Below are 27,614 nucleotides of genomic sequence, written 5' to 3'. Positions count from 1 at the left end.
CGTGAAATTGAAGTAATACCTTGTCCTGTGATATAAGATGTTGGCCATATTGCCCATCTAAATCAGTCATCCCACACTATCAACAGGCACGTCATGTAGGCTACACTTCTTGTACTTCGTTTGGGCACCACAAAGGTGTCACTGTGGCCTCAAAGCTTACTTCTCGCCTACTCTGGCTCGATTGCTATTCCTGAGGTAAAACACGCCCTCCTCATTACCCTACGGACAAAGAAATGTAGAAATAAAGAAATGTGGAAATAAATAAATAAATACATAAATGTGAAAGTAAATAAAAGTGGAAATAAATAAATGTATAAATAAATAAAAGAAAAAATAAATAAATGTGGAAAAAAAATACATAAATAAGGAAATAAAATTATAAATAATTATTTATTTTTGCTTTTTTACTTTGTATATTTATTTATATATTTATATTTGCTTTTTTACATTTCTTTGTGCATTTATTTATTTATTTCTAATTAAGTCAGCTTTGGCATTCCATAATTTAAGGGTCTGCCAATAAAACTGCAATGTTTGATCCTTTCTTTCTCGTATCCTCTACAGCCGTCAACAGGAGATCGAGGAGCGTCTGATTGAGGAGGAGACGGCGAGGCGCGTGGAGGAGCTTGTAGCACGGCGTGTAGAGGAGGAGCTTGAGAAGCGGCGTGATGAGATCGAGCATGAGGTGTTACGGCGGGTAGAGGAGGCCAAGCGCATCATGGAGGCACAGCTTTTGCAGGAGCTAGAGAGGCAGAGGCAGGCTGAACTGAACGCCCAGAAAGCCAGAGAGGTAACACTCGGTCGTTCGGAACGCAGCGGAGCTGAGCCGCACACCCGCAGCCGTGGCACAACCTGGCACTCGTTTCTCCACGAGATACATCAAGAGACGCAGGCTAGCTCGATTGGTCGGGTGGGGAATAAAATTAATTACAAAATGCGACTTTTTCAAGGTGTGATGTGATGCTTGGAGCAGTTCTTTTGAGCTGCTGTCTGGGGAACGCTAATATTTAAGGACATTGGGTGATTGAGTCCGCGTTTACTCTGTTGACTGACAAGCTCTGCACTTTTTCTGTAATTCTTCAATTTTATTGAGTCACACACTTCTAGTGCACTCTTGGGGGTTTCAAGTCAACGTTTTGCCATGGCTGTGATGGACCAATATTATGTTTCTCATCTTTTCTCTCCCCTTTTATTTTCCACCCCTACCCTGCTCTCTTTACTACTCATATCTTTTAGCGTTTTACTGTCACCAATGTATGAAACTGTTTGTCTTCAATAAAACGCTTTTCTTAAAAAAGGTCACTCAGCATTCAAACCAGGCCTGTTTTTGTGTATGAGCTTTCAGTGTGAACATCCACCATTATACACTTTGATAGGTCAAGAAGACGTAATTCTGTTTTGGATGTTACAAACACATAAGACCTTTTGTAGCCACTAGACCGCACTTAAACTTGTTAATTTGCTAAATCCATAGCTTGTAATTCCACCCATACCAAAAGGAGGGTTACTGTGCTGTAATTGTAAAGACGCAATGAGTTATGAACGAGAAACTAATTCCATTCCACAAGCGCACACAAAATTCAGCGGCTCAGCACTAATAGGGTTAGATATGTGCCCTCCTCCTGTACATTTTAGATTTGTGCCCATCATCTGTAGCCCTGGTACTGAACCATTAAATGAATCCGTATTGTTGTAGATTTATGTAGGATGATTTTGTCTTCATTTGCACCATCAATCACAAAACGCTCTACCCTTCCCTTTATTGCTCATCCATTTCTGTCATATATGTTTTATATTTATTAATTGCTGATTAATTTTTTTCTTAGATTTCTAACTTTTTTTTTTTCTTTGACCCTTCCATTTTGACGTCGTTAAAAGTGCAGTGTTTAAATGTACTTCTGTGTCCTCACGATTTGCTTTTCCTCAGGAGTGCTGCCGTACGGGTACACACACACACACACACATACACGCAAAAACACACAGACACACACTACTACATCCACACTCAACGCTACTGTACCATTGAGCTTAGACGCCAACACATCACTGTTTTTGTTTTCAAACAAACACTTCTAATGAATGATCCCACCTTTGTGTTTTTGCAGTCTTTAACATCGTTTAACGTTAATAGCCTGACGTCCCCACACGGTAATGTTGTATGATTAACATAATTCATTTTCCTGGACTGTGCTATATATACTGCATGTGGTGTTGCTGTGTAAGAGCACTAGCTCGTGCTAGCAGCTCAAAAATTTTTAAAGGGGAGGTGCTGCGCTGTCCAGGACGGGACACACGGGACCAGGCAGTAAATACTCACCCCTTTAATCAGCAGTTGTGTAGGTACAGTACACAGTCAAAGGAGAAAGGCGTAGGTATACGAGCATTGGTGAGCCACTACTATTCACTCTCTCCTTTGTTTAAGTTAATCTTTCTTTGTCTCTCTCATTTTCTTTTGAAACTTTTTGCTTATGGATGCTGATCAAGTATAAAGAGAGAGAGAGAGAGAGAACGAGCTAAATGATTATTATTATTTTTTTCCTTTTTCCATCTGCAAACGAATGAGATTCTTCGTTAGTTGTCGATGTGTTGTCTATACATACCTGTTCTGAATGGATGTAAATGAATGCGTAAATGGATGTTTGGATGATTATATTTACATATAACGTGGCGGGGATTAAAGGTGTGACTGAATACATCCGTGGGTGGGTTTTTGTGCTCATTGTTGCATACATAGAGGTTAGCTTCAGACATTTGATGCTGCAGATCGGAATGTGAAATGTGGAGTGTGTGTGAAAGCGGGTGAGAGAGACTGTGCGAGTGTCGCTGGCTGGTTCCTGTTTGTGCGAGTATAGACGTGTTTGAGTGTGCAACTGGGTTTATGGGGACTTATTTCAGTGAATTTGTCTCCCCGCCCTAACATGTCACCACATCACTCCTTTAGGTGGAAGAAAAATTCAAGCGAGAGGAGCTGGAGAGAATTTTGGAAGAAAACAACCGAAAGATTGCTGATGCTCAGGCAAAGCTGGTACTTATTCCTATGTTTTATTTTGACAGCAAAGCAGAAAACAAGAAACAAAAGCCAAACACAACAAAATATGAAAACGAATAAGAAAAATATGTTCAAAAAACAAAAATGAAATGTAATAGAGTATGCTCTAGAGCAGGGGTGGCGAACGTCGGTCCTGGAGAGCCGCAGCCCTGCAGAGTTTTGCTTCAACCCTAATCAAACACACCTGAACAAGCTAATCAAGGTCTGAAGGGTTACTAGGAAGCTACAGGCAGGTGAGTTTTATTAGGGTTGGAGCTGAACTCTGCAGGGCTGCGGCTCTCCAGGCCCGGAGTTCGCCACCCCTGCTCTAGAGTATGGGGGGTATTAGATTTGTCTACACGAAAAGTGTCTTTTTGTTATGCATGACAAGGTTACCATAGAAAACCAGAAATTAGGGTCACAACAGATTTGAACTTCACTATTACTGTGGCCAAAATAATTTACAACAATGATATTATCTATAGAAATTTTGAAAAAAAAAAAAAGTAACACTTTAATGTGTCCTTGTTACACGTTACATTTACTATTATAATAACAATAAATTATGCATAATTATGCATAATTACATGCAAGTAACCCTAAGACAAACCCTAACCATATAGTAAGTACATGTAGTTAATTAATATTACTCACTACTTAAATGTGTAATTACACTGTAACAAGGACACCTTAAAATATAGCGTAACCAAAAAAATCTATTTTATGAATGGTGGCAAAGTTAAAGTACTGTATTGTCATGTACTATATTGGAGTGTCAACCGTATAGTTACTGTTGAATTATTTACTGTTATTGTATGTGTAGTATTGTATATTGTATGTAGTATATGTAGTATTAACATGATATCACTCATTAGTAGTATTAACATGAAAAACTTGAACATTTATATAGTGAATAATATTCTCTTAAATATTTATTTGACTAGAAATCGTTATTTGTGAATGCGATCTCTAAGAAATTGTTCTTAGAGTTCTTATCCAATGATAAGTGCTAATCTGGAATAGTCATGGAAATTCATTGATCAAAAAGGGGAGGGAACCCTAATATACACTGTTCCATGCAGAGATCAAGCCAGTGAATTCATATTGAATCCTAAGTCCACTGATAATTAAAAGCTCTAATGTTATTTTTGACAAGACATTTGGTGCATGTTTATACATCTCAAGGTCATTAGAATTGTGGCCTTTTGTATCGCCCTCAAAATGGCCAGAAAATATTTTTCCCCTCACGGTTTTGACTTGAAGTGTTTAGATGGTTTTTACTGCGTTAAGTCATTGTGAATGCTCAAGTGTTTTTGTTTGTTTGTTTGTTTGTTTTTTCTCCTGCTTGTGTTGTTGTGGTAGAACCTACCCTCTCTGAAATGTTTAGTCTGAACTTTCAAAATGGATGCTTGGCAGTGCCCCCATTTTATGTATATGATAGTACTGAATACAGTGAACATAGGTTTTTTTCCTTAGTACATATCGTTTTGATAATTAAGGTACATTTGTTAATGTATTAGTGCATCAAAAGATTTAAAGTGTACCTGTTTGTCTTGGCTGATTGAAAGAGTCACTTTTGCTCATGTGTTTGTTTTAGGCTGAGGATCAGCTACGTATTGTGGAAGAACAAAGGAAGATCCACGAGGAACGCATGAAGCTAGAGCAGGAGAGGCAGAAACAACAGAAAGAGGAACAGAGGATGATATTGGGGAAGGGCAAGTCCCGACCTCGTCTCTCCTTCACTCTCAAAGCAACAGAGTGACCTCTTCTCTTCTCTTCTCTTCTCTTCTCTTCTCTTCTCTTTGGATGTGTGCTTCATGTTGGATGTGTGCTTCATGTTGAAGTGAATTGGAGTCTCAAAGAGAGCTCTGCCCTGTGCGCTCTGCCCACAAAAAAACATTTGAATCCTCACGCTTCAAAACCGGACTTGCAGTCACCACCACAGACTTACAGATCAGCTGTCATCTTTTGCTTTTTTCAGTGTGTTGTATTGATATTTCACACCGTTACGCTGGATGCTCCTGTAAATATTTGTGTATATGAGTGTGCGTGGTTGGTTGGTCAATATATATCAGTGGTTTGGGAGCTCTGTTGGTACAAGCTCAGTTTAACTACTGTTCTTGCGTTCAAAGCATAGGGGAAGTACACCAAAATGTTTTGAAAAATGTAAATTGGCAGACTTTGTTTTGTGCTTATTAGTGAATGTATGTTGCAGGGAGTGTGTGGAAGCATTTTGTATTTTTTAGATTGTGGACTGAACACCTCAAAACATAGAGTTTCTAAAATGCTGCTTAAAACATTGTTCTCATAATCACCTGATATGAACCTGATACAATTTATAGCATTGTAACCTAGATCACATTTGTCCTTTTTGATTCACCTTACTTAAATCGTTCATTTTTGAAACGTAGAACATATGTGTGGCCAGAACTTATTTAGCATTCATAATACAAGCATTTTGGTGAAAAAAGGTTACAATGTTACAAAGTCTTGTAAAGTTTCTAGTGCTCTGTTGGTACCTTAAGGAAATCGGGAATCGCAGGTAAGACTAGTTAGGGTGTGTATGCGAGCGAGTTTGTGTGGGTGTATGAGTGTATGCTAGAGGGTGTTCTTGTCTTGTGGTAAATTACCCCTTTGCTTGTGAACTGGGACATTTAGTGTGATGACCAATAAATCCCATGAACACAACATTGCCTGAATCATGTTTCTTGGGCACTCTGCAAACCACAAAGGCGTTTGTTTAGAGCCTCAAGTGTCCTCTTCTGGGAATTTGTAACCGCTCTCTTGCTTAATTTGACAGATTATTTTAATTCTGCATATATTCTGCAACACACCAGTCATTTGTTATTTTGTAAGATAATTACAGTAAAATCTCAACTTAAAAAAAAAAACTACCGCCTTTGCAGTTTTATAGTCACTTTAAGGTCAGATTTTGCCAGATTCTAATTAAAGGTAAATGAATTAATATTATAACTGTCTTACAAAACATCTGAAGTGCAGAATGAGTGTTAGAGGATTTGTAGAGCAAAAAAAAAACATAATCCCAAGAAACTGCCCTCATTAAAAGGTCTAGTGAGGTCCTTCCATGAAAAAGGGTGTCTCTTGTGTTTCTCATGAACAGATGCATAAAACATTACCATTAATTCCTTTTAATTAAGATGAAAAACTTCTATTACAAAAACGCCATTCATTCAACTCTTCAAGCACAAGTATTTTTTTTATATATATAATTTGATCATACTTTATGGTTAATAATGGACAGCATTTAACTGTTACCATGATTTTGTACAGAAAGCAAATTATTAAAAATGTTTATAGAAATATCCCGTTATTTTTCTAATAAACACCTTGTAGTCTTATGATCTTTTTTGAAGTTAGTTTTATCCCAACAAATAATTTAATAAAGTTTGCATTTAGTTTAATGCCACAATATTCTTTAATAACACTTTTTGATCTAGTAGAATATTTAAAATCTTAAAGAATTGACTTTTAAGATCACATTTTCCAACCTATTTCGGTAAATGACCCAGTAACTGAATTGAATTTAACCCTTCTTCTGAGTTAAAGATTTATAACCTAATTTGCCTTTCAGTTTTATTTCTGATTCCTCAGTTCGAGGTTACTTCTGGTCGCTGCCTCAGGTTCTCAGTTGGCCTGTGTGAGAAGCTAATGGAAATGTTGGCAAACCCTTCTGTCACAGACGTGCGATTTTTTCGACGAGCCCGCATGATGCAGTCTTGTGTGTGTATTAGTCACTGTCAGCTTTAACAATGCCGCACTGATGAACGACTGGTGTAACGCCGAAACTCTGCGACCCCTGCGCGCTCAAATCCACAATTCTTTTATTGACATGAATACAGTGTTCAGCGCCAGGCAGAAGTTACAGCGGCTGTTATGATCAGTTCAGAAGCGATGCGTAAAGTTTGGCCGGAAATGCCCATACTTTGCTGTTGTTTGTGAGTGTAAGAAAGCCAGCAGGTGTGTTTTCTCGTAAGTGTAACCTACTGCGATTGATCACGCTCCGAGGGACCCACGGACCGTGAGATTATTCGCGTGCAACTGAATAAACATCGATCTGACCCCGTGATTTCAAAGAGCTGAGAAGTTGCTCAGAGTTTATCTTGAATGTGTTAAGCGGTGTTTGTTTTTCATTTACGCTCCGTCATGAGACTTTGGGAACATTTAGGTTGAGATGTTTAAACTGATAGTGTAAATAGGCTAGCCTACTTTTAAATGTTTATATGTCAGAACTAAAAAAAAAAAAAATTAGTTCTTGATAAAATAGTTTGTTTCCCTTTCATTTTTAAAATGTATTTATAATGATTAGGCTATTCCAGTGCACGTGGTTTAAGATTATTGTTAATTTATAAATGTTGTTAAAATGAATGCCTAGGCTATATTTGTTCTAACATTCTAATGGAGCATTCAAGAAAGAATATATGCTAAAAGTTGCACGTATACTTCTTTACCAGGACACTTTTAAATCTTCACGTCTCATCTGCGTTGGTTATTTTTAAGTTAGTTCAGGAAATTGCTGTTTCCTTGTTTTCCCGTTGGGATGATTTCTTCTTGAATTGTGTTAGCTCGTCCTATTGTTTACTTTTGTTTGGTAGTGTGGGGGCATTGTCAGAAACACACTACCATTGCATAAAGTGAATAATTTATTACCTTTGGAGCTCTTTGTAAGTGGTGCTTGAAAACAGTTATAAGATTGCCTCTTTAATTTTGCACTTGCAATTTAGTGCTTTGACAAAATATGTCTTTATGTAGCACAAAAACAAATGTGTACTCGATTAGATGCATATACAAATAGACTTCGTAATCAGGCAATTGGCGTTTCTTTGATGTAACACGTTAATAAACCGCTTCATTAATGCACAGCAATCATTCAGTCTGTGTAGTCAGCATGTGTAGTGTGTTAATTATCGCTTCGATGTGGAATCTGCGCGTTTGATTATCTCTTAAACCAGCAGAGCAATACACAGCGATAACAGTAAATGTACGCTGATTCAATTACAGCCTTCGGAAAGTGTGAATGCTTTTCACACCGGCTTTTCTTCACTTGCGTCCTAATTTAGTTTTAGACGTACTGCTTCCTTAAGGTCAGACATGGCGAAAATACATTTAATTAAGTTGTTTATTTCTCCAGAACTTAATAGTTAAACTTAAACAGTCTGTAGCCTACATAATATAATATTATAATATAGCCTAATATAATATAATATAATATAATAAAACATATGTTACATATTTGTACTTTTTTTGTAGTTAGGCTACTTGTTTTGACTATGTTTAGCCTATAGCCTACTGAAGTGTATTATTCTTACTTAAATTATATTATTTAAATTGATGCGTTTGTGATAACAGTAGCCTACTGCATTTGACTAATGCATTTGACAAGTAAAACTGAACTGCATCAACTTTACTAAGAGTAATGTACTCTTATAATGCTATAAGAGTAATGTAGTCTATATCACCATATGGATACTCTGAATTAAATTAAATACAATACATGATTGAATATTTTGTCAGTGTAAAATACAAAAATAGTGCTAAATTGTTGTAATGAACCTGTTATTTAATTCATACATTAATGTAAGAAGAATAGTCAGATGTACTTACGCATTCAGTTGGCTCGGTTGAGTTGGCCGCTAGTGGGCGCTGTTGACTGCTGAATGAATCCCTCACGCATTCAGCAGGCGGCTTTCTGTCGACCTCAACCTAAATAAACGCCTTTATTTTAAGATTGTTGGCCATGTGGGACTTGAAATCGACCTTTGTGCGTGTCGTGGAACAGGATAATAACAATTTAATTAATTATTTAAATGAACAATGATATTATAAAATATAATAAAGAGAAAGAGTAGTGATTAAACATTCTTAGGATGCATGTAGGTAGTATATTATGTACTTATTAGTACAGTTTGCTGTTTTTCGGTGTAGTTTTTGTAACGGCTGCGATTATACACATTCTCCCCCGAGTTGTCTTTAAAATGCAGAAATGTTATTAATCCCTAAAAACTCAAATCTGGGTTGGCGACCTGAAGTCCGATATATTCTTCTCCCATTGCTCGACCAGTCGCCAGGCGACCGCTTGATTGACAGGTTTCTCTCCATGGCTACCTGTCCAATGAGAGAGCAGGTGGGAGGAGTCCGCGAAAAACTCGCTCTGACAAATATTCCGTGCTGTAGACGCTCGCAGCTACTTGCAGTACAGCCTCGCGCAGAGAACGGAGCAGAGTCCCGCAATTCACGCGCACGGCAGTTCAGTCCGGACCTGCAGGGATCGAGCCGCAGCTGTTCTCTGCTACTGTGAGGGTTCCACAGCGACCCATGAGAACTTTCATTTGACTTCATCGTTTCATTTTATTTTTATTTTCTAATTTTTATTAGTCATTCTTATTTTTTGCTTCATCCAATAGGCTGCAATTAATTCATTCTTGCTCATCTTTTCCAAACTGCCTCATTCGTTTTTTTGGGAACTCCGGTGGTTTTTTCCCCTCGTTTGCCCGTCTGAACGGAATACCTCGCATTTGGAATTGGTACCTGCTTGGTTTATGATCCACACCGGGGGGATTAACTTCCATGTCTCCGCGGACATCCAGCACTTCGGCGGCGACGACACGGGTCGCCTTCCTGTGAGGAATGTACGTGCTCCCCACGGCCGGTTGATAGGAGAGTGCTCCACTCAATCGTTTATTTTGCCGAATGAGAAACTGCCTGCTGTCCGCGGTGCTGCTCTCTCTCATCTTGAGCAAGACTAATAGAGGAGTAGCTTTTCCCTTCGGGATGGTTCACTTCTAACCGGGCTCCTATTAAGCATTTATTTTTATTTTTATGTTTTTACTTGTTCTCCTGGAACGGGGATATTGAGTTTGTTTTTGTCACAAGCAGCACACCAACAAGACGCTTTCTTTTTTCTAATTAGAAATTCCCGCGGAACGGAATTTGACCGTAACGGTCGTAACGGACCATGGGCGACTCTCTGTGGAGATATTACTTTGGAGTTCTAGTCATCGCGTGCAAGGTGAACCTGTCCCGCGCGATCATCCTGGACTCCATATACTGGAACACGACGAATACCAAGTAAGCTCCGTCACTAACCCTCTCTCACCCCCTTAGAGCAACGTTCAGACCCTGGAAGTGTCGGTAAAATCATGTACGGTAAAGCAGGATAAATGGCTTTGTACGGTGTAAAGGCGTTCTTCTGTAACGTTAAATGAAAATTAATAGCAGGTGATGTGGATCATCGAGCTGAGGCGAGTGACGCGTTGCTTCCACTCACAGGGGTTTAGAACATTATTAAAAAATAAATAAAAAATTAGTCGCATTTTACAGTAATTAATAATTCCCCGTGCTAACTTGTAAATTTGAGGCAGAAAGAAAAAGAAATGATAATAGTTTTGAATGGCCCCACTGGACCTCAGGTCATAAATCTTGAGAGGATTTTTACTCACGGACGGTGATGTGATCTGTTTCATGACACGAAATTATTCAACAAAACAATTAACTTAAGGGAAATCAAAGGAGTGACATTTCGTGTTAATATAGACAAACGTTCATTGAACAAGTGTTGGTTAAATTTCCAGCTGAGGCATAATGTTTTATTGAACGGCGTAGCCTAGGCCCCAAGTCCTTCACCTCAGAAAATGTTTGTGTAATTCTCACCATTGCAATCTGATTTAAAATCAGACATACAAACCGTTTTCAACAAATTATCCTTTTCATAGTTTTCATTATTTCTCCTGGTCGTGGTATAAGCTATTTATTTATTTATTTATTATAATTTTTTTTCTAATGTATTAGTATCAGACTTGACGAAGCCCTTTAGCGTAATTACGTGTATAATTCTTTAAAATGTTCTCTTGAAAGCCTTTTTTCCCCTCAGTCCTCAGTGACTGCGAAGTCAGTGGTAAAAATGTCAAGATGAGCACATGCGTAGCACATCGGCGCTGAATCATGCATTAAAACATCGAAACATCAAGTAACGCTGAAATCCGAAGGGGTCTCGTGCCCCGCGCAGGAGTCTCGAGCGCTTCGTAGAGAAACTCAATAATTCAGCTTTCGCTCTCGGCCCATTTTTATAGAGAAATACTGCTCTCTTTTACCCCTGCATGTACGGGGCAAGGGGCAGCATGAATAGATCCCGTGTTGATAATTACGGTCTTTAGCACACACAGGTAAAAGAGCGGCTGTCTTTAGTCCTCAGGCATTATCGCAAGCGTGCTTAAGTACGTTAATTAATAAGAGTGTAACTGATCTAAAAGGCTTTGCTCTGCACAGTATGCGCTGGGATTCAGTTGTTGAGAGGATCCTCGGTCTTCTTTACAGAGCTTATTTATTTATTTATTTATTTATTTAGAAGCTCAAAGCGAAATAACTTAATAAAAAAATCCAAATTTTGTTGGGTTAATTATCTTGAGAGAGAAAATAGATTAGCATGGATGCATTATTAAGAAAGAGCTGACTGTTCGTTGCTGTATTTGTAGGAAATTCTGCCATGAGGGGAAAAAATGAAGAAGATGACGTGTTGCATTGAGAGATTCAATTTTGCTGAATGTGCTGGTGACCATTAGCCCACTCCACTTAACCTACTTTTACATTGTTCCTATATAAGACATTATTTTAGTTTTTTTTTTTTTATAAAAATCTATAGGGAACTTGAACAATTAAAATTACTAATGTTTTAACTATATTGCAATATGCCAATTTATTAGGCGTGGATGAGTGATGAAATGTCATGGAAAAGTTGTGGCCATGTCTATAGTGAATATAAATTTTTATAGTTTAAAATAAATATTTATATTTCCCCAAATATTGCAAGTATTGCTTTTGTAGAGTAAAATTCTGTTAATTTAAAGAGTAGCCTAGTACTTGGCATACAAATGGAAATCTGTCTAACGATTTCTAAAATATCCAATTGTGAACAATAGTGGACATTTTTTAAGTGTGAGAGTATTTTAGACTATTCACAGTTTGTTACAGTTCTAAGCGAGCCATGTTCATTACACTTTACACTAAAGATTATGTTTCTGGGTGATTACATATGTAAGTCCTGCGTAATTGTATTTAGTATGTAATTATGTTTTTGTGGAGTACTTTGTAATTCTAATTACAAATTATTTTAGTTCATTAAATTTGTATATAATTTAGACACTGAATGTGACATGTCACCACCATGTCGATATCTATTGTGACATCTTCATTGATGGAGACCCAGAGCGACCATGAAGTGACCTCCAACGGCGCGTCTCTCTATTGTGTGTGTCACTGTAAATATGCAGGCCTCATTCTCCCCAGGCAAGCCGGCGTTCCATGGAATTACTCACTGCGCACATTCCTGCCGTTCTGTTGGGGCAGTTCAACAACGTATAGTTCTTTGTAGCGCAGGACTAAATGGTGATGGCACTGATAGCATTGTTCGCGTTGGCGGCTGCATTTTTACCACCTGACAAGATAAACAGAGCAAAACGCTGGGACATGGCAGGAGTCTTGTTACATTCAAATATATTTTCATGCATTTGCTTTCTGTCTTGCTTGCTTCGTTTTTTACTTTGGCTTTAACCTATTTCATGGTATGAATTTATTTTTCAATAATAGATGAACTGAGGAGAACCTAACTCCCGTCTCGTATCGACTCCATTTTCATTTCAGAAACACAAATACTCAATAAACAAAAAATAACAACTTACTATCTGAAGATTAAAGAGAAATCCCATAGGCATAATGTTTGTGAGTACTGACTAGCGCTTCATCTAAAGTATCAGTGCTGCATAATAGGAGGGGTGTGCTTAAAATCTGTACTGTACTCCCTGTGGCCTTCTGTACATGAGACAACCATAATACTCAATCTCTGAGCGAGCGAACGTGGGTGACGGCTGTTTTTTTATTTTCTCCCATTGCAAAAATGTGTGTCAATCCAGTGCACAGTACTTTTTACTCCTCCACTGCTTTACCTCTGATGCGTCAGGCATGTAAAGACTCCTTTCCCCTCTCTCTTCTCTCTCCCTCTCTTTCTTGTTCCTTCTGGTAATCCATTTTGTTGGAGGTGGAGAAACAAAAGCAGTCTGCTCTACACGTTTTCAGTCAAAAGAGGTTCCCCCTTCTCTTCATTAGGAGATTACATCGCTTAGCAGGGTTCTGACGAGGGCACATCCATGGCTTCATACACATGCAGATATAGCATGAATGAACGAGGGCCGAGTGGGCCATGAATAATAACTACCCCTTCCCCCCTTCTGCATTTAGGGGTGCAGAAACATCATGATAGACTGCTAGCGAAAGGCTGTTATGATTTAGATGCCGAGTTAACCATTTTCTAAATTTGTCGTCGTCATATTAGCAGATGGCTGGGATTGTTTTGCCGCTGGGAGAGAGCGAGAAGAAGGAAAGGGGCTGAGGGAAAAGTGTAACGTCTAAGTTGATTGTTAAATTGCATTTGTGTTGCTTTAAAATGTGAGGAGAGAGCAGACGGGTCTTTCGGGACTATGGATTGAATAGATGAGGAAAACAGGAAAGAATGAAGGGATATAGGGTGACAAAGGGATAAGGCGCCTGTCTGGTTGATTTGCCCTCTCACCCGATGCAGGTCTCGGTTGCAAAGCATGATGGAGCGATTAAACCGTGAGATGTCTGTTGATTTATTTTGTACTGTGCTTTCTGTCTACATCTTTCTATGCCCAATGAACCTCCATATTGGTCTGATGATTGAAAGTCAAACAGCTTAAGTTCCCTCTGCCTATATGCGTCCGTCGCCCAGTGTTGTATCAGGAACGCATGTAATTGTTTTAGTTTTAGCAAATGAATCCGTATTTTGACCCCTAAGAAAAAAGAAAAATGAAAGGGGCAATAGCAAATAAAAAAAAAAAAAACAGATGTCTTATCCTTTACTCTTTAACGCCTTTCAGACGTCCATCCAGCCCACCTGTTTCTCAGCTTCAGTTTTATCGTTTATATCATGCCTTAGTTGCCAGAGAGAGTCCTGAAAGTCTTCTACTCATTAACCGCTGTTAGTGAGTTTCTCTTTTCTTTTGCTTTAATGTCTATGAGCAAGTTTATTTAAATGGCTTCATTTTGAAGTGCTTTTAGAAAGGCTGCCAAAAAAGAATATTTCCGCCTGAGCACAAGTGAATGAGTCAGTGGGAAGAAGACAAAAAGAAAAGATAAAACAGCTGCTTTGAGAGTATAAAAAACAGATATGAGAGGGAAAAAATGTGGATCACAAATAAAATTATGGAGAAACGTCCTCAAGTGGCACAGCCGTGTCTTCTTAGATGTACTGCACATGTCCTGACCGTTTGCTCTTACACAGACGTGCGCCTTTTCCGACTTAATGGCTTCTCTGTGTGCAGCTGCAGTCTTGTTAACAGAATGAGCGGTCTGTGTTAAACGTGTGCAAACCCTTATTCTGTCATCCTTTTCTTTTTCACATTCACATGTCCCAGAATATTTACGACCACTGGGAGAATCACCAAGGCTAAGGTTGGGGGGTTAAAGTGTGTCTTTTAGACAAGGATTAAAGCTTGACAAACATGAGTGTGACCTCTGGCTTTATTTGTTCAACTACCCCCCACTTTTACATCCCGCTCCCTACTCAAAACTTAAACTAGACTGTTTTAACAGCGGCTCCTGTAAAATACAGACACGTAAAACACCCTTTTAATAGTGGAATGTGTGCGTATGGGCTGTGGGGTGACCTTATATGCCCTGTGGTTTAGGATAATGACTGACTGTGGGCTGCAGCAATGTATATAGCAACTAGCATGCTGCATTTGGCCTATCTCTCCGTTTCACTGCTCAATTGTATTTGCTCATTAAATAGAGGTTAATATAATTAGCATGTGGTATATATATATATATATATATATATATATATATATGTATAATGTACACTGTTGAAAGTAAAGATTCTTTATTGGTATTAATGGCTCCATGAATAACCTTTAACATCCACGGAATGTTTCCAATGCACAAAAGATTCTTTATAGTGGAAAACAGGTTCTTCAGATTATTAAAATGTTTTTGTTTTTTTTACCAAAAAATATGTTCACTGAACCCAGAATAGTTCTTCATTGGCATCGCTGTAAAAAAAAAACAAAAAAAAATGTATTTTTAAAAAATGGGAAAACAGAGCAGATTTGTGGTTTTGTAGGTGTATGTATAAACTTTTAAGGTGTTAACATGTTTTACTCTGGGAATTTACGAGTCTCGCCCTCTTCTTTTGAACGATTCCTTGGCAAATATTCAAACACACCGCACACATTTGCGAGCAAAGGCTTTTCAAATAAGCTTGCGTAGCGATAAGACACGAGCGAGATAGCGATCCAGTGTTCAGCTCGAGAGGATTTGCGTGGCTAGATCTGTCGTACAGATAGTCCTGACAGCTACCCCGCTGCACGTCAAACGCACGCACACACAGCAGAGCAGTTTTCCCAGCTACTCCTGTTTTAGTCCCCGAGGCGGATGGCTGGTAGCGTCGCCTGATGTGAGCTGCTGCGCTTTTCCTCCTTATTTCTCATGACATCATTTTCTTTTCACAGCGCTTGGCATCAGAGAGACTATTTGCCTTTATTCTTAAGTATGAGCTGTGAGTCAACACCTTTGTCTCAATCTAGCTGCTCCATTTTCTTTTCTGGTTTCTCATAAAGCATGCAGTTTAAGATCGTTTCAGTTATTCTCCTACGTTTTTATGATCCAGATTGTTTTTTAGAACCCGTTTTATCCTTTATAATTGGTGCTAAATAATTGATCGCCCTCTTTTTTAATTATTGATCAACACTATGCTTCACAATCCAGCATATTTTTCATCCTGAGAGCGGTTCGAATATGATTTATCGTCTATGATGTGTCTCACTCTCTCTTTGCCTCTGTCTTTCTCTCAAAGGTTCGTGCCAGGACAGGGTCTGGTGCTGTATCCACAGATCGGGGATAAGATGGACATAGTTTGCCCACGCGTGGAGGGCGGCTCAACAGAAGGAGTGGAGTATTATAAACTCTATATGGTTCCTCTGGAACAGCTAAAGTCATGTCAGGTCACAAAGGCAGATACGCCTCTACTCAACTGCGTCAAACCGGACCAGGATGTCAAATTCACCCTCAAATTCCAGGAGTTCAGCCCAAACCTTTGGGGCCTGGAGTTCTTCAGGGGGAAAGACTACTACATTATCTGTGAGTATGACAGCGGATATCTGTAAACCACCCTTGCCTCACCGTTCTGGTCAATTACATTTTCTTGGGTTTGTTTATGTGGTTTTAAGTATCGGGAAATGTTGACGTTACGCGGTGAACTACATTAGCAATGTTTTAGTGAGTCGTGGTGCAAATAATAACACATTTATACCACATTTGCTAGTGTTTGTTTACATCAGCTGAAATGGTTGTTAGCTCAGAGTTACAGAGACAGAAATGCTTCTGTTTGTGAGTGGCATTTGACCATGATCGCGTATGTACACAAACAAAAATGACTTCTCGTATTCGCTTTGCATGTGAGTTGAATTTTCTCATTTGCGAGAACAATAACTGCTCACCTGGCCTCAGAACATACAGTTCAGGCTCAAAGCAAGCTGTGTAAACAGCGGGTGAGGTGGAAGAGGAACGCAGGGATCTACCAAATGGAATAAGGCGCGCACACACACACACATAGACTGCTTTGATACACAGCGTCAATCTCATTGCCCAGACCTGAGCCATTCTCTCGCTCTTGCTCACAATGAGAGTTCACTTCCAGCATAAGGAGAAAATCCAATTTTGCAGTTCTGGGCAAATTCTCTCCTCCTTTGTTTTGCTCTCTCTCAGTTTCTCTTAAGTGACTCTAATTTGTGGAGAGAAAAGTAAAAGAGAAAAAGGAGGTGGAGAAAGAGAAATGAGTTCATTTTGCTGCATGGTAGATGATAATTGCCCTGGTGTACAGCTGGAGTCGTGTGTGTGTGGAGTTGTGAAGTGCAGAGACGTATGACTGCTGTGTGTGCTTGGGGGGGGGTTATTCGATAAGTCATTAATTAAAAAGTTTAATCCTAATAGCTCAGTTTAATCACTCTGTCTTTATCAATTGGATCTGCTTAGAAACCAATCAGATGATTTCAATCCCTTATAAATGTGTCCAGCAAGCCAAATGTCTGTGTGTGTGCAGGACTCAACAATGAGGATTTTTTCTTTAGGCCAGTCGTATAGATTTTTACTTGGCCTGACAACATTTTCACATAAATACGATAAACAGCTATTTTTGTGGAACATATTTTAATATGTGTCAGAAAATTATATAAATATTGTTCATTAAACATTAAAGGGCTTCCTTCCAAAAAAAAAAAAGCTGTTCTTTTAAACATTCTGTTGATCAAAGAATCCTGAAAAAATGTGTTATGGTTTCCAAAACTATTATGCATCACAACTGTTTTTAACATTGATAATAATGTTTCTTCAGCACCAAATCACATATTAGAATAATTTCTGAAGGATCATGTGACACTGAAGACTGGAGTAATGGCTGCTGAAAATTTAGCTTTGCCATAATAGAAATAAATTACATTAAAATAGAAAACATTTATTGCTGTTTTTACATTAATTTGTTCAAATAAATGCAGTCTACATAAGCATAAGAAAAAAAAAAACATTTTCATACAAAATGTTAGTTCAAAATATGCACATGATAAAAGCATGCAGTTGGTCAGCTGGCCTAAAGCTCACTCACTCTGACCCCGGGTCATTGTCCACCTTTATTGCTTTATTGTTGAGGCCTGGTGTGTGTTGGTGTGTGCTGTCCAAACTTTCAAATGGCTCTTCTATTGTTCATATGCAGCCTGATGCTGATGACTCTGATATGATTGTGTGTGTGTGTGTGTGTGTGTGTGTGTTTGTGTGTGAATATGAGCTTGATGTGATCTGGTCTGACAGATTGCCCTCGAGCTGGGAGCCAGAAGAGAGATACATGATCTAAATATGGCACGAGAGAGAGAGTTAGAGAGAGCAAGAATGTTTCATAAAAAAGAATACAATCTGCAGAAATATTAAATCAAATGAATGAAGCAGAGACAAACTACGTCTATGTAAATCTTAAAGATGCGTTCAGAAATCGTGTCCCTTAAGAATAGAATAAAAGTTAATTGGCAACAAAAAAGCAAGTAGTGCTTAAAAAGCTGAATGTAACCGGTTTACATCCACAGTTTTAATTATTGTTTCATCAGTTTTAATTAGGACGGAGTCTATGCCTGGTTATTCTTCAAAGTTGTGTGTGTCCTGGGATTGGCAGAAACATTTAGCAGGTATTTCAGTTGCAGATTCAGAGAAAGACAATTTCACATTCTCTGAATTAGTTTTTTTCAGACTTCCCCATACTGACAGATGATGAAAAATGAAAACATTATCCCTTAGCAACTAGTTATGTAATGTAACAGCATGCCATTGCCTGAGGGCGAGCATGTCTTTAGACACCAACGATGATGAACATTTATTGCTGATAAGTGATAAGTGATTTATAACATTAAATCATATATAGAGTTTAAATTAATTTCCATTGTATTCTATTTTTAACCTTCATTTCTTTCCTTTTCGTTTTTCCGTTATTTTATTTGTTGTAGTTTCTGTTTTTCATATGCTTTGTCAATATTATAAACGTTAATAATCATGCCAATGAATCATTGCTGACTTTGAAAGAGAGATATAAAGAGAGAGACATGTTGTTTGGCTTTGTTCAAAGCCAGTGAGGACTTTTCGAGGTGCCGTGCCATATCTTATTAGAGTAGATGTGCAATGTTTGTTTGTGTGTGTGTATTGTTGTGTGTCAGCTCTCATTATTGGCCTGAGTGCTGTTCACCACTCTGTGACCCTGACGCCATGTTGATCAGGTCAAACTCCACAACAACAGCTACAGCTCATCATCACAACTCACATTCACATTCACGTTCAAGTAGCTATATTGTTAAATTATTGCTATTAATTATTATTATTATAAAAAAAAAAATTATGTTTCAGTATAATACTCTGCAAAATTTCTAAGCATTTAATGCCTGTTGCATGGTGTCTCTTTCCAGTCCTGTCCCACTGGTTGCCCTTTTGTCATGGCAGGACTTTACATACCTCGCAGCCTGTTTGAGCTTGATAGGGTTTCACCAAACAGGTATTGGTGTCAGTATTGAGTTTTTGTGTCCTCATGTAGCACACAGACACATTTATCTAGCTGGGGTCATAACCTAGTCCATCACATACTGTATGTACAATTCATACTGCAGACTAACCCAAACCCTAATTGTACCGCTAAAAGAAATCCTTTTCCATTTTAATAATGAAAATAGATTTATTTAATATTATATTTTACTAATATATTTTATTTATGAATCATTTTCCAACTGAAGACGGCCCCAAAGGGAGGTTTTTAGTTATTGAACTATATTAACAGTACGTGTTTTTCTATTATGGTGGGCACTTTCCATTGACCTCTATTGTTTTTATACTCCTCTAATGATTAAAAAAAAAAATTATTTTACGGAATATTTTCTGCCTTATTTTTCAATTAAAGTATTTAGCTTATTTATTAAACCTTTTTTTACTTCATGGAGCCCTCTTGCTGCTCTCCACAAAGTAGGTTTCAGGCTTTTCTGGGGAAATTTGGCCTTCACAATGTAGGCCAAACCTCTCCCACACACAAATACTCTAGTTCAAAGTCAAACATTCTTTCACTAAAACTCATCTATGAAGAAGTGCTTCAAAAGTGTCTTTGTATTCTAATCAACTCGTCACTTAAACTAAAACTAAATGAACTGCATGTGTCATGTGACTGTTGACCTGGAATGTGAAATCATCATGTGAATATTGTTTAGCAATGTGTTTGCTTTAATGCGTGCGTTTAGGCTCATTTGCCACTTCATTTTTTAAGCCAGTCCAATATGTACTCAGCCAAACCTCTCCCACACACAAATACTCTAGTTCAAAGTCAAACATTCTTTCACTAAAACTCATCTATGAAGAAGTGCTTCAAAAGTGTCGTTGTATTCTAATCAACTCGTCACTTAAACTAAAACTAAATGAACTGCATGTGTCATGTGACTGTTGACCTGGAATGTGAAATCATCATGTGAATATTGTTTAGCAATGTGTTTGCTTTAATGCGTGCGTGTTTAGGCTCATTTGCCAGATTTATGAAAGGAACGCAAGCTTTTAAGGAGCTTTACATGTAATGCGCTTGTGTTCTTCTCAACACTACAAAGCCACAGGTTAAAGAAGCAACAGAGAGAGTCAGATGGTGTCATGCTGCAGTCCTAACAAACAGATCAAGAAGAAAAGTAGAATCAGAAGGATCCGTCACATGGCACACACATAACTCACTCACACTCCATCCTTGGCAGCCTCGAGAGAAAAAAAACAAAAAAAGTGATGATGGGGGGACAGGCGCCTCATAGACTCCAACATCACCGCCCTCCCCCGTCTCTTTCTCTCTCTCTCTCTCTCTGAATGCAGGCCACATTGTTCTGGACGCTGACCAAACGTTAAGCCCTTGGCAGCTCGTTAGCTCTGTGTTACTGACCCAATAGACCGCAAGCCTGCCGGGCGCGGACACACACGCACATGGCATAGCTGCATTGTTCGGTTAAAAGCCCACATGGGACACGTGGGACCAATGGCCAGAATACTGCTGATAGTTTGTTTAGCAACAGATAATGACGTCAAATGGCTTAATTCTGTTCAAATTCATTTTATTGCAAAGTCGAATTGCAAGAAAACTAGTTTTCCTGGTCACACTATTTTAAGGTCCTATTCTCGCTATTCCACTTCATTTTTTAAGCCAGTCCAATATGTACTCAAAAAAAGAGAGGACTGTTATATATATATATTTTTTTTTTTTTTGTCTATTTTCCTCTCGTTCACTTGTTTCTTGACAAACATCTGCTGTGGCTAAAGTGTTACACGCTCTTAAACACGCTCCAAACCTCACATTCATTAATAGCGCTCTCTCTCCGTGCCTTATTCGCTAAATTATTAACAACCACTCCTGGTGCTGGAGGCCTTTGCCTCTCTGGTGAAGAAAATCTGCTTTTTATTATTCCTTTAATCCTTCTTATTTCCTATTGAATTGTTAAAGAGCAAAGGCACACTTTCAACAGGGGTCCTCCTGACCATTTCATCTTTCAACACCAAAAAAAATAAAAAAATAAATCAAGTTCATAAATGGCAAATAAAAGTTTGGTTACATGATTTATAAAGGTTCTACATTGAAACTCGACTACATGAATATTCATTGGATGCAGTTACATCATCTAGATAGCTTGTACCTTCTTTGATCAATCTCAGTTATGAGGTTGCATATATAACAGGAACACATGTTGATATCATGTTGCTAAAGGTCTTGTTTTTGGCATTGTGTTTCAGCTACATCTAATGGAACGATGGAAGGGCTGGATAATCAGGAAGGAGGGGTGTGTAAAACCAAGTCGATGAAAATCATCATGAAGGTTGGACAAAGTGAGTAATCGTTTCACTGTCTTGTGTGTGTGTGGGTGTCTAATAGCTGTGGGCACGAGGGTGTAGAACAATAGCAAAGCCCTTCGAACCTGCTGCAGACCCTGCGCTGTAATTAATGACGATTATTCATAAATTACCTCACCAGTGACATCTGTAGTAATAAGCACTAATAAACAGACAATATGATAATAATAGGCATGCTAATAAGCAACTAGTTAATAGTGAAAGTTGTTCCCTATATTAAAGTGTTACCATTTTCCTCACTTCATTTTTTAAGCCAGTCCAAGTTGCAAAAAAGGTGGAAAATTTCCAGTAAATTTCGGAAATATTCCAGAAATTTGGGAAACTTTCCAGGATTTTTGGGAATATTCCAGGGATTTTTTTGGGGGGGAAAGTTTCCAGAAATTTTCCTCCCCTTTGCAACCCTAGTAGTAATTACCATAGGCCACACCCACCAACACAAGCGACTGAATTTCTCGCTCTCTCACAAATATACAGACACAAGCTGAAGGTCACTAGATTAATCATGGCTGCTTGTGTTTTAATGACGAACACACACATATACACACTCTCATGGTCGCTATCAGTCACACACGCACACTTTTATTTTGCTGAGCAGCGTGAAAGTAATAGCTCTCCACATGAAAATGCATACATATATCAGAGTGATGAATGTGTTTCTTATCTATGTTTTGCAGACCCCTCTGATCCCTTTTCCCCCAAAGAATACCCTACCAGTTACCCTCCAAAACACCCCGACGTAGGGGGCAAGAACACCAAATCGAATGAAGTACTTGACAAGCCGGGTACGTCACACACTTTATCACCTCACACACCTGTAAGGGGACGCTCACTGATTCATCATTCTCTCTGCTTTTTAATCCCTTTTTTGCTGAGCAAGTGCCAGTCCTCTGTCACAATGACATGCACGCTGACTCGTTCTCATAAAATCCTTCTGGCAAGCAAACGTTAACGTGACAGAGCAAGACAGACGCATTCGTTGTAGAATTCAGCTTCTACATAGAAGCATATGGACATAAAATCATTTGAGTGGAGTGTCCTAGGTACAATAATCCACTTGTAAAACAGCTTGAGTGTGAGCGTTAGCAGCTCATCTGTTCCGCCAGACAAACTCACTGGAGTCCAAAGCCATGTGAGGTCACTCTGTCCACAGCTTTCCACCACCACGGACGTTATCTATCCTAATACACATTTTTGAGAGTACTGAAAACTGGCGGCTTCCACAAGCACATAACTAATTCATTTAAACCATTTAGATAAAGGCACTTCTTATTAAAAATTATCTTTATTTTCTCTACAGCAGTTACACTACTACTCAAGATTTGTACTCTGGTTTCTTCTTGAAATTTGTTTTCACGGCACTGCTAATACCGTCGGCTCTTTTATGATCAATCGCTTGTGTTTTCTCTCCTTTGAAAGTTGCTTTAGATAAAAGCATCTGCTAAATAAATACATGTAAATTTATTTCACCATACATAAAAGACGTTTCATTTATTGTCAAGGCATCTTTTTAATTGCTCATGAGTATGCCATTTCCATTCTAATCTGAAAGCCTGTTCACACCAAGAACGATAACTAAAAAAGATAACTATAATTATATATTAGCATTCAGACCAATGTAGGGGTGGACGATATGGCAAAAATATCATATCACGGTTTGTTTTCAGGAATATCACGATTTTATCACGATTCTTTGTCATGTTGGTTTTACTATTTTGCAAGTTGTCTAAGCAGTACAGCTAAACTAATTTCCCTATTTTAAAAACAAAGCCTTTCAAGGTAACAAAATATAGAATCCGTTTTTCTGTCAAAGGTTTCATTTCACTTTAGACATAACCAAGTGTGTTTATATGTAAACCTTGTGTGTTTTTGACAGTATTAGACGCGGAAGATAACTTAGATCAGTAATTAGGCACTTAGGTTAGGTAATTAGGTTTGAAAGGCTTTTCAATTTGCGCTACGCACTCAGAAAAAGCGCATGTCAGAACAGCGCGCAAACAAAATGTTTAACTGGCAAGGCTTTAAAGCACACGCAAATAATGTACTTTTTTGATTGCGAATAAGTGCAGTGTCTCGCCGTGAGTGTAACTCTACCACTGAGTTAACATTTGATGTGAATGTATGTCGCGTTGTACAGTATATTTAAACGGAGGCGCCCGAACTTTAAGTGATAGAATATGCGCTGTAGGACGATTCTACGATATTTCTTCAAAAGCAGATCGTGGAGACATTTTAATCATCCACGATCAAAAATCGTCATATCGCACAGCCCTAGACCAATGTTAAATTATTGTAGTTATCATGAATTTTTATAGTTATCAATGTGAACAGTCCTTAATACTAGTTGCTCATTGCTTTTTTTTACTAACTTTATGTTGTTTTTTCCCCACATAGATGCAGCTCATCAAGGTGAAGAGAAGGGAGATGGAAATAAATCGTCATCAGTCATCGGCTCAGAGGTTGCCCTGTTCGCCTGCATCGCCTCAGCCAGCGTCATTGTCATCATCATCATCATCATGCTGGTATTCCTCCTGCTGAAGTATCGACGACGCCATCGCAAACACTCGCCTCAGCACGCCACCACACTGTCACTCAGTACATTAGCTACGCCCAAGAGGGGCGGCAGCGGCGGCAACAACAACGGCTCGGAGCCGAGCGACATCATCATCCCGCTGCGGACTGCTGACAGCGTCTTCTGCCCACATTACGAGAAAGTGAGCGGCGATTACGGACACCCCGTTTACATCGTACAGGAAATGCCGCCCCAAAGCCCAGCAAACATCTATTATAAAGTGTGAAAACGGACACGCTTCTTTCGGACGTTTTAACTCTAACCCCCCACATGCCCCTCGATGAACCCCCCGTGGGTGGCATTGATGCCAGCGCTCACCCTCGTCCTGCCCCCTCTTATTTTTTTGCTGTTCTTGTTTATTTTAAAATATTCCTGATTATTACTCTCAGTATAGATGTTGCTGATGGTGGAGTGACACTCCTGATTCGCTGCTCTTGCACCTGCAAAAACGAAACGAACAACTCAAAAAAATGACAAAAAAGAAAACAGAAACCCTTCGGGAGATTGACGTGCACTATAACGGATAGTGTGTGTACGAGGGAGCGTGTGTGAATCAAACGAGCGGGGGAGAGGGGGGTTGAGGGGGTGGCCGTGAAAAGAGAGGTCAAGACAATGATTCTTCCTCTTTTTTCTACTACATCATAACACACAGAGATGGAGAAGAGAAGTGACGTGACAGTATCACACAGCAAGAAATATGAACTTGAGCTGTTTATTTAGCTTGGCCGACTAGCTGATCCATCTCGAAACAGATAGTGAATGCAGCCTATTGGCCAGAGCTACAGGAAGTGGATTTATCGAGGAAGCGGGAAGCTCTCCGGAGCCTACTGTTGGACATTTGAATGGACATCATCTGTTTTTGCACGTTCACTCGTACTGTTTTCATTTACGTTAGCTCTCCTCATTTGCTCACCTCTACAAAATGACTCACAATGTTTACTTGAAGTCTTTTTGTATGGTCATGCGTCTTGTATTTTTTTCTGTCATTCCCAGTGCAGTCCACTTGCAGATTCGTTTGGTAGAAGACTAATAGGTATCGTCATAGAGATCCTTTTGTGCTGGTTTATGTGCTGTTTAGTAGCGTGGAAGACACATACACACATTTCATTTCGTATACGTCTGCTTCCAGGACTGGAAAAAGGAGACACATAGAGAAAGAAGGAAGGAAAGAACGTCGATATTTGGTACAGTTGCTGTCCTGTTGCCTGCTGGGAAGGTGGAGGGCCCACATGAACACTTTAGCAGCACTTTGAAAGCCTCACCACTTTTCCCACATGGAGTACAAACTCAAGAAAACACATTAAGAGAGAGAGCAGGGAGCGAATCACTCAAGGCTTATTAGCAAAATCTGTCATTTTTAACTCAAAATGGCCGCCTTCCCCAGGCATGTCGCTGCAAAAGTTCCTGTTTTTCTAGTATTTCTGCCATCGCACACAGACACACACACATTCTCCTTCACCAGTGGCCAGTGCAGATTGTGGAAGAGAGGAACTGGTGCTCTACTTTTTTGCTCAAAAGCACAGGGACATCAAGATCTAATTGTTTAGTTGAAATGAAACAAAAGATTTAATTAGCGTTTCTTTATGGATTTGTTTAGTGCTAGATGAAAACGCTTGGAAAGAGTGCATGTAGACTTTATTTATGCTAGCGTACAGACAGGTCGGCGTGAGACAGCAAGAATATGAATAATTTATGGCGAGTCTGCACATTATGCAAGCTTCAAGTTTTCCTTTTCGTTAACAGATATTTCTCAATCTCGCTATTTGCTTTTTCCCATCGATCCCTACATGAATAGCTGCCTTTCGACCACAAACACACACACATACCCTCACAAAAAGCACATGCGCTCATGGCCAAGGAAGGGGCGGCTTTGGAAGGAGCCCTCAGGGAAAACAGCATGTTGGGTTTTAAAATAGCCGAAAGGAATGAGAGGGAAGGGCCAGAAACGGACCAAAGGAAGGGCACGTCTAACAGAGTCCTGGCTAAACCAACTTCTCCGGCCTGCCTGTCTCTGTTGATGAAGCTCAGATGTGCTCTGGGTTGAAATTAGGCCCCTTAATCTGGAAGGAAAGCAGTAGACGTGGGTTAGCGAGCATACCAGATGAGAACGAGTGCAGGCTAAATGTAGTAAATTGCATGAAATGAGATCTTTCAGGCTCAAATTGTGGGAGGTTTCTAGAGGGGGGAAAAAAAACACATTATGATCGATGGAGGTCACAAGTGGACTTAGCGTGCATTTTAGAGAGGAAGTCGCCGAGCAGAGGCCAGAGTATCCCACAACCCGCAGGAACTTGGAACTGGAACTTTTTGTCGTCATTCGCGTGAAACCCTTGGTGAGCAATGCCAGCCTGCAGACAGTTCATCTTCATTTGTTTCTTACGTCGAAATCGAAATCGTTTGAGAGTTGAAAATGTCCACAAACTGACTGTGGATCGCCATAGTCGCACATTAACTGTTCATCCATTTTGTTTTCACTTGTTCATTGAGGTTCTTGAATCTCACCGAGAAGCCAAGCCTTGTGTGATCGGAACTTTGTGCCTCTGTAAGAGGCCACAAAATCTGCAAATATGCAATTTTTATTTATTTTTATAACAATTGAGAAAAAAAGATGATATACGTTCACCTATGGAAAAGTGTTCTTAACCACTGAAAATTAAATGAAACAATACAGCATACAAAAACACTACAACCCCGGTGTGTTATTATTATTTGATTTTTTACTTTGTGCTGTAGGTTCGAGGTAAACTGTGAAACATGAACTCTTACACACATACATATTGAAGACTGAGCAGTTGTTTTAAACTTTAGAAGACACACACATACTACGAAAACTACAAACATATTGCTGTTCGTTTGCTGTCCCATATGGGCTAAATATGACAATCTCCTTAGTTTCTTTGAATCCGAAGACACTGTCCCGGAAAGCAGGTTGCAAACGTTCCCGTAACATTTTAGGAGCGGTAGGACTCAACTGGTAGCATAAGATGTTGCACCGATGTGGGCGGAAGGTTTGCGAAGCGCTGGGAAAAGTGTCTTCGGGCCACTGTAAAATGCCTTGCTTGTATGGTCACCCTGAGTTCACGAGACTCTAGTTTTTGCACCGTACATCTGTAGGTGAGAGGCTGTAAATACGTTATTGTTTGTATTGTATATGGATCCCCGGTCGTTACGATAGCCTTATTCTCACATTTCTAGCAAATAAAAAAAGTTACGAAAAAAACAAAAAAACGAATCACTTCAGTTAAAAGAGAGCATACTAATTTTTTTGGTAAATAACTTGTGTAAATATTGATGACAAACCCAATAAATCGTTTTTTATAAACTCTTAAGTAAGATGTTTTGTATAGAATTGGAATTTTTTGCTATGTATTTTAGCTAGCACTCGTCAGACCCCTCCCACTCAACCCTTTTGCACTGTTCCCATGGTGATCTGGTTTAAAAATGAAAAATGAGATAGAGAATTGCCAAACTGACTGCTTGCTGCATATTTGTGCCATACGTGTGTACCATAGATATTTATTTAATTAGTTCTTTGTTTTTGCT

At 39.1% G+C, this 27,614-nt stretch overlaps 2 protein-coding genes across 2 annotated transcripts in view; both read left to right on the top strand.

Annotated features, from left to right (window-relative positions):
- LOC107709414 (arginine and glutamate-rich protein 1-A-like) overlaps nucleotides 1-5,042 on the top strand; it is a 9,121-nt gene extending 4,079 nt beyond the window's left edge. Inside the window, exons 2-3 of the mRNA XM_016513870.1 lie at nucleotides 565-3,025; nucleotides 4,626-5,042. Coding sequence (XP_016369356.1) covers nucleotides 565-961 — 397 coding nt within the window. The 3' untranslated portion in view covers nucleotides 962-3,025; nucleotides 4,626-5,042. The remainder of the gene's footprint in view (nucleotides 1-564; nucleotides 3,026-4,625) is intronic.
- A 4,177-nt stretch (nucleotides 5,043-9,219) lies between these two features.
- On the top strand, nucleotides 9,220-27,299 carry LOC107709413 (ephrin-B2a-like). Its single transcript, XM_016513869.1, has 5 exons — nucleotides 9,220-10,114; nucleotides 15,912-16,195; nucleotides 21,386-21,478; nucleotides 22,177-22,284; nucleotides 23,894-27,299. Exons 1-5 carry the CDS (start codon nucleotides 10,002-10,004, stop codon nucleotides 24,295-24,297), a joined length of 1,002 nt encoding a protein of 333 aa, XP_016369355.1. The 5' UTR covers nucleotides 9,220-10,001; the 3' UTR covers nucleotides 24,298-27,299.
- Nucleotides 27,300-27,614: the final 315 nt, after the last annotated feature.

Source organism: Sinocyclocheilus rhinocerous, unplaced genomic scaffold (genome assembly GCF_001515625.1).
Source record: "Sinocyclocheilus rhinocerous isolate Xijiao unplaced genomic scaffold, SAMN03320098_v1.1 scaffold416, whole genome shotgun sequence".
In the NCBI taxonomy this organism is placed as follows: Eukaryota; Metazoa; Chordata; class Actinopteri; order Cypriniformes; family Cyprinidae; genus Sinocyclocheilus; species Sinocyclocheilus rhinocerous.
The sequence above is the reverse complement of the archived record's forward strand: the minus strand, read 5'-3'. Positions and strand labels throughout refer to the sequence as shown.

What these genes read in the sequence shown, in the direction of transcription:
- LOC107709413 (XM_016513869.1), top strand. Translation starts at nt 10,002, where the DNA reads ATGGGCGACTCTCTGTGGAGATATTACTTTGGAGTTCTAGTCATCGCG. An exon ending in GAAAGACTACTACATTATCT is followed by an intron (nt 16,196 to 21,385) that starts GTGAGTATGACA and finishes ATTGTGTTTCAG; the next exon opens with CTACATCTAATGGAACGATG. An exon ending in TGAAGTACTTGACAAGCCGG is followed by an intron (nt 22,285 to 23,893) that starts GTACGTCACACA and finishes TTCCCCACATAG; the next exon opens with ATGCAGCTCATCAAGGTGAA.